Source organism: Actinia tenebrosa, unplaced genomic scaffold (genome assembly GCF_029948245.1).
Source record: "Actinia tenebrosa isolate PJP-AT-01 unplaced genomic scaffold, QUT_ActTen_1.0 PGA_scaffold14__42_contigs__length_11649687, whole genome shotgun sequence".
Lineage (NCBI taxonomy): Eukaryota > Metazoa > Cnidaria > Anthozoa > Actiniaria > Actiniidae > Actinia > Actinia tenebrosa.
This window is the reverse complement of record NW_028292574.1, coordinates 6216981-6230312: the sequence shown is the minus strand read 5'-3', so window position 1 is coordinate 6230312 and position 13332 is coordinate 6216981. Positions and strand designations below refer to the sequence as shown.

The 13332-nt window shown below is 39.2% G+C and overlaps 1 protein-coding gene across 1 annotated transcript; it reads right to left on the bottom strand.

Moving 5' to 3' along the window:
- Nucleotides 1–10856: 10856 nt before the first annotated feature.
- On the bottom strand, nucleotides 10857–12424 carry LOC148911320 (uncharacterized). Its single transcript, XM_089029835.1, has one exon. It carries the CDS (start codon nucleotides 12069–12071, stop codon nucleotides 10989–10991), a length of 1083 nt encoding a protein of 360 aa, XP_088885961.1. The 5' UTR covers nucleotides 12072–12424; the 3' UTR covers nucleotides 10857–10988.
- Nucleotides 12425–13332: the final 908 nt, after the last annotated feature.

The following is a 13332-nucleotide window of genomic DNA, read 5'->3' as shown; positions in this document are numbered from 1 at the left end:
TATAATGGAAGTAGAAGGAACGGATTTTGACCCCACCACCGAAGAAGACCAAGTCGATATTAACGACGAAGAATACGAATACTTCCTGATGACAACGTTGACGGGCAAGGCCTCTTTACGAAATTAAGGGGTAAGTATGGTAGCCGGGTTCGCGAGGCCTGGCGTTCCTTAGAGGATAAGTGGCAATCAAGGAACCCAGGGCGACCTATTCCAGAATATTTGGAATTGCAAAACTTGGATTCCACGGACCTAAGAACTGAAATGCTAAGGGGGCTTTTAGACGACGTAAGGGAGAAATTTCCAAATGTGGACTTGGCCCGCCTTAATTTCCAAACCGGAGATAAGGGGCATATTCAAATCCAGTATCAAGGAAGGGATAAGTGGTATAATCTCTACCAAAGGAGAGACTCCGACAGGCTCACCAGTAATCTCCCAAAAGAAATCAAAGACGCATTAGGAAGACCTAATTTGGTGGAAAGACTAAGAGAAAACGATGAAAACACCAGCGAAGCCTTTGAAAAGTTCAAGACCCTAATGCAGCGGCAACAAAAAGGTAACGAGGCGATAAGGGAAGTCGAAGGACTAAAGGAAACAATGGAGGAAAGGGAGGCAGAATACATGAGACAAAACCGACTACTCCTTGATGCTCAAAAGAGAGAACTTAACGATAAAAACCAAAGAATGATAGAAATGAGAGAACAAAGAGACAATGCCCTACGCGATAGGAACCAAGCCCAAAAAGCCTTCGAGCTCGCCCTGCAAGACCTGGACATGAGCAAGGAAGAAGCCAAGGACTTGCAAACCACCATAGTCGGCTCTTTGGAGGAACGCCGGCAGTTGGTTGCCGAAATCAACACCAAAGAAGAGCAAATCCGGCAAAGAGATCAGGCTATCGAAGACCTGGAGGGGCAAATAGAGCGGCAGCGAGAAGTAGTTGCGGACCAGACTCGCCCCGAAGAGGAAAGGGAAGCAGCTCAAAAGGAAGTAGAAACCCTTCAGGAGAGAGTTGCGGAATTACGGGCGCAAAAGGAAAACCTGGAAAAGGAGTTGGGGCTTACCACCAAGGAAAAGGTAAAAAGAGCTCTGGTGAAGTATGGTATTCCGCTGGCGTTTGCGGTCGCTATTTCGAGCGTAATAGGAGTTATCCTTAATGCGCTTAAGGCTACGGGCGCAGGCGTAAGCAAGTTAGGTAAGAGGACTAACGGACTTGGGTAAAAAGATGGCAGCCGGTCTTCCTGGGCTGCTGGGTTCGGTTGTTTCCTTGGCACTTAGGGCCGGCGGCGAACTGTTGAAGTTCGTGGGCAACAACATTTGGATCTTGGTTGTCGCTATTGGAGTGGTACTCCTGAAGAAGATGAAGGGTTAATCTTATCCTTGTGTATTACTGGGGGCTTATCGTCGTCGGGTACCCGAGGTGTTCTCGACTGGAGATAAGTAAAGATAGTATTCGCGCCGCCTTGATAATGCGGAACTAGCGGCAGCACGCTCATGGTGCTAATGGGCTTATGATTCCAAGTAGCATCCGTCGAAGGGTTAACAGTCGGGGCGGCATTTATTCGTATGCGGCCGTTACCATCGCTGGGGCGAACTTGAAGCTTCGCATATTGGCAATTAGCTATCATACTGGAAAGTTACCGGTGTTATGTCTTCCCCTTGCGGAGGAACAGGCTCCGACGAAAAATGAGTTGGATGCCTGGTATTACTTTTTACCCTGTATGGCGGCAATGGGTGGTTATTCTCATCAACGATCCTAAAACCGGCATTGCATGAGTACCCCGCCGAAATACAAATAGTGCACATGATCAATCCCAGGCCTCCAACCTCCACCCACAATCCGGCGTCTTGCCATTTGTCGCCCACGTACTCCTTTTCCTCCAGGTAATGGAGAAACCAATCTTCCTTCGCGTGTGGATTCATATATTTCAGCAAATAAATTTGCTTCTAAAGGCTAAGCACCGTAAGAGTGCTAATGGTCGCGTGATTATAAGGTCGATCTCTTTGGTCATGTATGCTATTTATCGTTACTACGCCTGTGTCGTCTACTCTCATTTGCAGCTTTACCTTCCCGTGGCAATCAGCAACCATGTGGAAAGTCCAAACCGAGATGTTTTCGGCGCTGCCAGGGTTCGGCTCTACGGAGAAATGCGTAGGCTCCCTGTTGTTCGTCTTCGCACGCAAGGCTGCAGTATGCCGTTGTCATCTAGAAACCTGAAGCCCACGTTGGCATGGCTGCTCGTGCCAATGCAAATACTACAAAGGATTAACTTCTTTCCCGAGTAGTTGAAATTCACCGGACATTCCGGTGACATCAACCCAAGATGCCTGGGTGTATTTTTCTCTCGCCTGTGTAAGTCGTATAAACACAATCTACTCCAGCTACGTAGGGGTTGTTCATCGCCATATATAATAACTCAGACCAACGCCTGCGGTGGCCAAGCCGGCCTTTAGTAAGTTATGCTCATATTCCTCAGGTATCGCAGGCAGGACCTTCTTTGATACCTTAACTGCGGGTAGCTTTGCTTCGTGTGACTTTTTTGTCTTCTCTACGAAGTGAGGAATGCCCTTGGTCATGTCAGAGTTCACGTCATTCACCCCAAACTTCATATCCTTAGTAGCTCGTTGAAGTTTGTTGTTATAACCCACAACGGAATTGGTGTTAATAACCAAGTTACTTGGCATTAACCAACAACCGGGCGACAAAGCGTAATCCAGCCGCACTTTAGATTGCTGCACCGCTAATTGATACCTTTGAACTGACTTGGATATGTCATTTTCTATTATTGCGGACTCAAACAGGACAAGGAATTCCTGTTGCGTTTCCCGCGAAGCACCTTGGGATCCAACAATGGGGCTGCGGGTATTTACCTGCGCTCCCAGGGTGCAGTAGACGAATGCTTCAATGCTGCGGTTATTTCGAGCTAGGTTTCTTAGGCCTTTTCCTTTTAATAATACAAAGGGATCCCAAGGACTGGGGTAAATTGTATCAATCCTATCGATCAGCGTAACGTCATTCTTGCGACCACCCAAGTCATAAAACTTTAGGACCCCGGGGTATTTTTGATGATACATGTCGGCCGGACGCACGCCGTCAACATGCCAAGTATAAATAATGCCCAAGCCATGCGTGGCACCCTCCCGATAACGAAAGTCTCTTTGCTGCGGCTTAAACTCATTCATTAGTCTTTCTAGGGCAGCGGAATCGTAGTGGTTATTCATTCTATTGAATGGCTTTTCCCCCGGCAGGGGCACTCTCAGCTCCTTCAATATGCGCCGCATAGTAAAGGCAACGTGGAACCTTAGAAAGGCCAACGTTGAACATATCCGCGGCAACCCCGCAGCCCTTTGTAGCCGCCCAGACGGCAAAGTTTAACTGCTGCGGCCAGTACTTAAAGTTGGGCCCCTTTATCCATTCGTGGGCTTCTTTTCCTGAAGTGTGCTTAAGCTTAAAATCCTTAAAGATATCCCTTATTACTACGTCAAAGGTTTGCTTACCCACTGGAATCTTTAGGTGTGTTACCAGCTTATCAAAGTCGTTTATGCCACCTTCGGCATCATAAAATGGGTAATCTTCCTTGGTTATCAATAAATTCTCCGGGAAATTAGGCTGTACCTCCTTCGTTATTGACAAAGGCCGCTCGCTTACCTTCTTCATTATTTTTGGTTTCAAATCCTCATTGCTGTACATCCTAGAGCCGTTATAGTAAATCCCATCGGGTCTTCTTTCGAACTTACTGGGGTCTGCATGCGGAAACATCTTCCTAAAGGCCCTCCAGTTCCAGTAATCCCGGTTGTCGTGATGTGGCTGCTCCTCAATATCATTCCCAAAAGCGTCGTACATTAGTATATATAATGGATGTTATACCATCAGCACCTAAGTTGTACCCAGATGTTCCCTATACTACACCTAACGAACTAAACGCCGAAAACTTCAGGCTTAATAAAGCGAACTTAATCCTGGCTTACTTGGAAGGGCAGGCAAAACACTATGAAAAAGTTAGGAAGAAATACGTCAGAGCCCGGAATACGCTACATAAGATTGCGATAACTTCAGGATCCATATCTGTTGTGTTAACGGGCTCCGGCGTTGCTACTTCGCTTACTGGGCCGGGAATAATTGTTGGAGTTCCTTTGGCCGGCGTTGGGGCAGCCTGTGGTATTATTTCGGCTGTTGCTACGGGCATTATGAAACAGTTGTCAAGCAAAATATCCAAGCATGACACAACAATAGCTCTGTCAAGGGCTAAAGTAAATACAATTACCGACCTTGTCTCAAAGGCTTTGCGTGACAGAAAGATAGACGACGTAGAATTCTCGCTTATTCTGGCCGAAGAGGAAAAGTACGAGAAATTAAAGTCGGACATAAGGAATAAAAAAACAGTCGTAAAAGATCTTTCCGAGGAATCTCGCAAAAAGATCTACCAAGAAGCAAAAGAGGAGCTTCAAAGAAAGCTTGCTCAGTAAACATCTGCTTTGAAAAAAGCGAAACAGGATTCTATTTGCATATTGAACGCCGGCTGTCTGGTTCACATGCAAATTAGTTCCACAAAATATTACGCAAAATATTACACAGCCTGCATCGTTTTCACAAAACATTACACAGCCTGCATCGTTTTCACAAAATATTACACAGATGTGAAAAAACTTGTGTAAAATCATCGCCTGGGAATCCATCCTAACAGGGGGTGGTCGGGGTCTATTTTGTAAAATATTTGGTAAATTACGTTCAGGGTAATAAGGAATATCCTTATCCAACCGACAAAACATCCACTCAGCTCTGCTATATCAGAAACCTCGGGAATAGACTTACCGGTAATTTCAGACAAAAGATAGGGAATAGCTTTGTAATATTTCCCTAGTTTTAATTTTTTCAGCGTTTTCCGTAGACTTTGTGGGGTTGGCTCTTCTAAATGGTCTATGATTTTCTTCCTTACTTCGTTGTTTAAATATACCGGTCGATAACCTTGGATGTGACTCATCCAGTCCCTAAAGTATTTTATTCTCTTATAAGGTGTTTTCTTACGACCTCCATTGGCGTAATATCGTTCCCTGGTAGCATTTGGTACGGCATTACGAATATTCTTACCACACTCGTAACACTGTGCTGACGTGTCGTCTTCTATTTGCATTTTCTTACCACAACAAATATACTTATTTGGCTTAGTAGGTACAAACTTGGGTTTCAAGCACTTTACACAGAAATCATAAGCAAACTCTTTACATTCGTGCATCGTATATGAAACAAATATTTTAACTTAGTAATGCGGGGCACCGATAAACCCCGTAGAGAGCTTTTCAAATCGAATTACGCAGGCAATACCCAGAACGACCTTACGTGTAATACCCGCGGCGGCCACCTTTACGTGAGCGCGGGGAATACCCACGTAATTCCGGGGGATGACCGCGAGTCCCCCTACCTGCTGCTTGTGAAAGACCTAATTCACAGCCTAACATATTTATATGTGAAAGACCTTCACTGTCAAGCATATTTATATGTGAAAGACCTTCACAGTCTAACATATTTATATGTGAAAGTCCTTCACAGCCTAACATATTTATATGTGAAAGTCCTTCACTGTCAAGCATATTTATATGTGAAAGACCTTCACTGTCAAGCATATTTATATGTGAAAGACCTTCACTGTCAAGCATATTTATATGTGAAAGACCTTCACTGTTAAGCATATTTATATGTGAAAGACCTTCACTGTCAAGCATATTCATATGTGAAAGACCTTCACTGTCGAGCATATTTATATGTGATGTACAGTCAAGCATATTTATATGTGATGTACAGTCAAGCATATTTATATGTGAAAGTCCTTCACTGTCAAGCATATTTATATGTGAAAGACCTTCACTGTCAAGCATATTTATATGTGAAAGACCTTCACTGTCAAGCATATTTATATGTGAAAGACCTTCACTGTCAAGCATATTTATATGTGAAAGACCTTCACTGTCAAGCATATTTATATGTGAAAGACCTTCACTGTTAAGCATATTTATATGTGAAAGACCTTCACTGTCAAGCATATTCATATGTGAAAGACCTTCACTGTCGAGCATATTTATATGTGATGTACAGTCAAGCATATTTATATGTGATGTACAGTCAAGCATATTTATATGTGAAAGTCCTTCACTGTCAAGCATATTTATATGTGAAAGACCTTCACTGTCAAGCATATTTATATGTGAAAGACCTTCACTGTCAAGCATATTTATATGTGAAAGACCTTCACTGTCAAGCATATTTATATGTGAAAGACCTTCACTGTCAAGCATATTCATATGTGAAAGACCTTCACTGTCAAGCATATTTATATGTGATGTACAGTCAAGCATATTTATATGTGAAAGACCTTCACAGTCAAGCATATTTATATGTGAAAGACCTTCACAGTCAAGCATATTTATATGTGAAAGTCCTTCACAGTCTAACATATTTATATGTGAAAGACCTTCACAGTGAAGCATATTTATATGTGAAAGACCTTCACAGTCAAGCATATTTATATGTGAAAGCCCTTCACAGTCTAACATATTTATATGTGAAAGTCCTTCACAGTCAAGCATATTTATATGTGAAAGTCCTTCACAGCCTAACATATTTATAAGTGAAAGACTTTCACAGTCTAACATATTTATATGCGAAAGACCTTCACAGTCAAGCATATTTATATGTGAAAGACCTTCACTGTCAAGCATTTATATATGAAAGTCCTTTACAGTCTAACATATTTATATGTGAAAGCTTCACTGACAAGCATATTTATATGTGAAAGTCCTTCACAGTCTAACATATTTATATGTGAAAGTCCTTCACAGTCTAACATATTTATATGTGAAAGACCTTCACAGTCAAGCATATTTATATGTGAAAGACCTTCACAGCCTAACATACTATAGCTAGTAAGTAGAAATTCATAATATTTGAAATCCGAAATCTACGTATTTTAAAAATATTCCGAAACAACATATGCTTTGTATTCATTTTCATTTTTAGAATACTTTTCTCAGTTGCTGTTAAATTTTTAACGACGTTCTTGGACTTTCTTACCTGCAAAGCAGTTCGTAATTAAAAATCTACTTAGGTTTGCTTCTAAGCATTTAAATTATGTACCATAGTTCATTTTGATTTCCTGGTTTCTTCAACTTGAACAACACGAGATGTATCTCTCTTTGTCCACATGTTCCACGAGCTCGAGTACATACGACGACGCATTACCACATAAGTAATTTTACGCTGAATTCTTCCGTGAATAACTCCAAATTTGTCAAATTTCCCTAATAATCCTTTAGCTCGTTAATTCTCCTTTGGGCTTTACTACTTTCTGCTGTATTTTTTGTCATAATTCTGCTTTTAAAAGAGTTTCTTTCTTGAAACGAACAAGCACCGTTAACTGTAACACTACGTTGTTGTGATTTGAATATTCCTTGCAAACAATGACAGGAAGTGACCTTTGGACTTTTAATCCAATTATAAGTATCTAAACTAAGTGCTGATCATTTGCATTATATCCAAATACAGATTTTCTTAAAATGTTTCACAAAAAAGCAGATTTGCAAACGTTCGTTCTATAAAGAAACTTTATACACTTACCAAGAGGCTCAATAAACAAGCCAATACCAGAAGTTCATAACTAGAATTGTCCATATGAACTTCTGCCAATACTGCAGGAGTGGCGGTACTTTTAATTTTAGTTTCGTTTTCACATGACTTTAGGGACGGACCATTAGATTTTTGAGAGAGAGGGGGGGGGGGGGGGGGGAGTTGGGCAATTTATTGTGTGCAGGATTTTTTTTACCTTTCATTGCTGTGCAGGAATTTTTTTTGGAACTTGCATGAATATTTTTTTTGGGCATTTTTCCTATGCACGGTTTTTTTTCTTCTTTATTTAAAGTCGTGCTCGAATTTCTTTTACTATCAGCAGCCCCTAGTGATGCAATTTTGGCGGCGTGCAGCCTTGATCTATTTTAGCTCGCGCTGTTGTCGCGAATTGTTGTCGGGGCAAGCGCAACAAAAAGTTTAGCAAATCGAAACGTCATTTCTATGCGGGGCCTGTCCTCTCGATCAAAAGTTTGATTTCGTTGGAATTTTCGTTGGATGAAAAAAGTCAAAAAAAATCTATAACGTGGCTGATGGTGGGTCACGGGATTCCCCTGCTTTTTCAATCTTATTTTGATGTGGATAATATTAGAAACGGATGACTGGCACCTATCAATACCAATCAATTATGGTTCTTGATTTTTATAAAAAATTTCCGACTGCCGCGGCCATTAAATAAGTCATTTCAGTTATGTGACCGGCAGTGTGACGAAAAATATCAGTACCATGAAAACAACCTTGAATATGATACTGTATGCCGGGCGCAAACAAAGCACAAATTTTTCGAACCAGAAATGCAATCGCTTGACGGTTGTTTATTGAGCTAGGAACATTAGGTTTGGAATTTAGTTTGTATAACCTTTCATATAACTTCAGTTTAGATACTTATAATTGGATTAAAAGTCCAAAGGTCACTTCCTGCCATTGTTTGCAAGGAATATTCAAATCACAAGAAAGAAACTCTTTTAAAAGCAGAATTATGACAAAAAATACAGCAGAAAGTAGTAAAGCCCAAAGGAGAATTAACGAGCTAAAGGATTATTAGGGAAATTTGACAAATTTGGAGTTATTCACGGAAGAATTCAGCGTAAAATTACTTATGTGGTAATGCGTCGTCGTATGTACTCGAGCTCGTGGAACATGTGGACAAAGAGAGAAACATCTCGTGTTCAAGTTGAAGAAACCAGTAAATCAAAATGAACTATGGTACATATTTTAAATGCTTAGAAGCAAACCTAAGTAGATTTTTAATTACGAACTGCTTTGCAGGTAAGAAAGTCCAAGAACGTCGTTAAAAATTTAACAGCAACTGAGAAAAGTATTCTAAAAATGAAAATGAATACAAAGCATATGTTGTTTCGGAATATTTTTAAAATACGTAGATTTCGGATTTCAAATATTATGAATTTCTACTTACTAGCTATAGTATGTTAGGCTGTAAAGGACTTTCACATATAAATATCTTAGACTGTGAAGGACTTTCAAATATAAATATGTTAGACTGTAAAGGACATTCACATATAAATATGTTAGACTGTGAAGGACTTTCACATATAAATATGTTAGACTGTGAAGGACTTTCACATATAAATATGTTAGACTGTGAAGGACTTTCACATATCAATATGTTAGACTGTGAAGGACTTTCACATATAAATATGCTTGACTGTGAAGGGCTTTCACATATAAATATGCTTGACTGTACATCACATATAAATATGCTTGACTGTGAAGGTCTTTCACATATAAATATGTTAGGCTGTGAAGGACTTTCACATATAAATATGTTAGACTGTGAAGGACTTTCACATATAAATATGCTTGACTGTGAAGGACTTTCACATATAAATATGCTTGACTGTGAAGGGCTTTCACATATAAATATGCTTGACTGTACATCACATATAAATATGCTTGACAGTGAAGGTCTTTCACATATAAATATGTTAGGCTGTGAAGGACTTTCACATATAAATATGTTAGACTGTGAAGGACTTTCACATATAAATATGTTAGGCTGTGAAGGACTTTCACATATAAATATGTTAGACTGTGAAGAACTTTCACATATAAATATGCTTGACTGTGAAGGTCTTTCACATATAAATATGTTAGACTGTGAAGGACTTTCACATATAAATATGTTAGACTGTGAAGGACTTTCACATATAAATATGCTTGACTGTGAAGGTCTTTCACATATAAATATGCTTGACTGTGAAGGACTTTCACATATAAATATGTTAGACTGTGAAGGACTTTCACATATAAATATGTTAGACTGTGAAGAACTTTCACATATAAATATGCTTGACTGTGACGGGCTTTCACATATAAATATGCTTGACTGTACATCACATATAAATATGCTTGACAGTGAAGGTCTTTCACATATAAATATGTTAGGCTGTGAAGGACTTTCACATATAAATATGTTAGACTGTGAAGGACTTTCACGTATAAATATGTTAGGCTGTGAAGTACTTTCACATATAAATATGTTAGACTGTGAAGGGCTTTCACATATAAATATGCTTGACTGTGAAGGTCTTTCACATATAAATATGCTTGACTGTGAAGGTCTTTCACATATAAATATGTTAGACTGTGAAGGACTTTCACATATAAATATGCTTGACTGTGAAGGTCTTTCACATATAAATATGCTTGACTGTGAAGGGCTTTCACATATAAATATGCTTGACTGTACATCACATATAAATATGCTTGACTGTGAAGGTCTTTCACATATAAATATGTTAGGCTGTGAAGGACTTTCACATATAAATATGCTTGACAGTGAAGGTCTTTCACATATAAATATGCTTGACAGTGAAGGTCTTTCACATAGAAATATGCTTGACAGTGAAGGTCTTTCACATATAAATATGCTTGACAGCGGCGGTCTTTTACATATAAATATGTTAGGCTGTGAAGGTCTTTCACATATAAATATGCTTGACAGCGAAAGTCTTTACATATAAATATTGTTTCTGTTGAACACCCATGTTTTGAACACAAACATGAATTATATGTCGACATCTTGTCATATTTATCAAGAATTGTTCAAAATTGCAATAAAAGTAGAAAATTAATAAAGGAAAACTCAATGTAATGGAATTTTGTACATTTTTTCATAAAAAAATCCATGATGATAAGTAAAATGTTGTAAAAGCTGAAAAATGTACATTTTAATAAAGAATATTGATCCTGAATTTAAGGTACATTTTGTTTTGTTCATTTAACCATATACATGATCATGTTTCTTATAAATTTGTTCAAATCATGTGTATGTTTAGGCTAGTCCAAAAATCCAAATTTAAATTTAGGGTTGTTAACTTAACCAAATGCTACAACTTAAAACAACTGCTATATATAACTACTGGAAATACTCTTGTAGGGTAGGAGGTGGTAAATTAAAAAACTGGGAAACTATATTTTCATATAGACATGTTCTTGCATTCTCCAGCAAAGCACTTACGAGGTAGAGCTTTCCAACAGCACTAAGACCAACTTTTAGTTGTTTTTTAAAGTCTACAAACTTGAAATAGTTGGTAATGTTCCCAAACATCCACTCCACTGAAACTCTGACCTCACTCATTGCCTTGTTGTACAACACCATATCGTTGGTTAGATGTGCTCCCCTATATGGAGTCTGGAGATGCACATTTAATGGGTATGCTGGATCCCCATAAAGGCAAAGTGGTTCTCCATTTACCCAGGCAATACGCCTCAGCTCTGTTAGCATGTTGGATTCCTGTAGAATCGTGCTGTCGTGTCTCCTTCCCTCGTATGGTCCACACATGTTTGCAATCATCCCATTTTTTGGTGTCACCACACTTTGAAATTTTATGCCGTGAACTCTTTTATGGCCATTGTAGAGAACTCTTTGATTACGCTTTGGCCTTGAAACCTGGCGAAGTGTTCCATCCACGAACCCAAAACAGTTAGACAACGGAGCACCTCGTCGATGAATTGCTTCAGCATATTCTTGTAATTTCTGTGGTTGTAACATTGGTTGATTCCAGTCTGAAAGGCGATGGTGATGGCTGTCATAAACGAAATCCAGAACCGTGTTAAAAATAAGGCACAACTCGCTAGGATTTCTTCCGAATCTGGGCACCATATCACTGTATCGACAAGGGAAAGCAAGCCTTTTCAAAAGCACACAAATGGCTTCGACATCACTACATACTGTTCGCTGACAACATACAAACTTTGGAGGAAATCCAAGCGCTTCAATCAGGCCATTCAAATCTTTCTTCGCAAATCGCAGTTCTGTTCGACATTCAGTATCATCCCAATCATCCATATCAAATCTACCAAATTTCCAATAAGGAAATACTTCTCTAGAGGAATTGGCATTGTAGAGAAGAGCAAATTCATACTCGTCGATAATGTTTTGGTCGAAAGCAAGCAAAAGGGCTTCTCTGACAACCTGAAGTCCGCCACCTGTGGCCATAACTTTAAATACGTTACTGTACTGTAGTTGCTTTGACTTTCATAGGAGTGTTTTTATTTTTTTTGAGAATAAACCACAACAAAAACAAACCGACGCCATTTGGATTTTCTCTTGTATCCGTCACGTCTTCGTCATGCTAGCTAAATCACGTATACTCACGCCGTCTTGCCGTCCTAGAACCCAGTCCATACCGCGCGCCGTCACGTCGCTAAATCAGTCTAATGACGCCATCATGCAAACGTCCTATTGAAGGTTTTAAGAACATGTCTATTTTTCTATTATTTGTAATATTTGCCTAGATACTCCAAAAATAAAATGTTTTGCTTTAGTTGATATAATATGAAATATTGTGAAATTCTAAAAAAATTTCCTTTGTCACTAAGTGAAAATAAAGAAAACTCAGAGTCTACGATTTATATTTTATTTTTCCAACAATGAGTTCATCAACATGTTAGTAGTCAATCACTATCTAGTGCGCCCTTCAGCAAAATAATAGAAAATAAGCCACGCCAAGTAATTAACTGAATCAGTTATAAAATCGTTCAATGGCCCTGTAGAATACTAATATAACAAGCCTTCTGCAATGTTAATAACAACATACCTATGCAAGATTGTAAATGGATATTTGATCTCCGTTCACTTTCGGTCGCGAATAAAGAGCTCAGAGGTATGTGAGAGGCGAGTGTACGCCTTTCACTTGCTTTCAGTTCAACCTCGTTGAGCTGCGCCACTGCTGTATATGTACTTGCGGTGGTGATAAGCGATGACAAGTTTTTTTTTTTCTTGTTTTTTTTGTTGTTGTTTTTTTTTTTTTTTTTTTTTGTTTGTACTGCCGCTAGTTGATTCTTATACTTACAATCTGACCTCCTTGCCTCTTCTCTCATGTTGAATTTCCAGCTCCTCGTCAAACGTTCGCTCCATCATACCCATATATGTGGTTAAGAAACACACCCTTCCCTACCACTTGTACTTCTTTCAGTGAGAAAATGACAGAAGCACAAGTGGCAGAAACAGATATGTCATAAGGGTATTGAAGTAGAAGTCCATCATGGATCCAACATCCAAAACTTGCATCCTGGGACCCGTTAGAAAGATGTTGCTAGATTGATAAATCCACTATACTCTTAGTTTAACAAATTCACTATTACTACGAAGGAAACCTCAAGAAAACCGAATCGATGTAACTGTTGGATACGATTTCAAGGAAGTCAGTCATTCAAGAAAAGTGATCAACGAAAAAAAACCTTCACATTTTACCGAA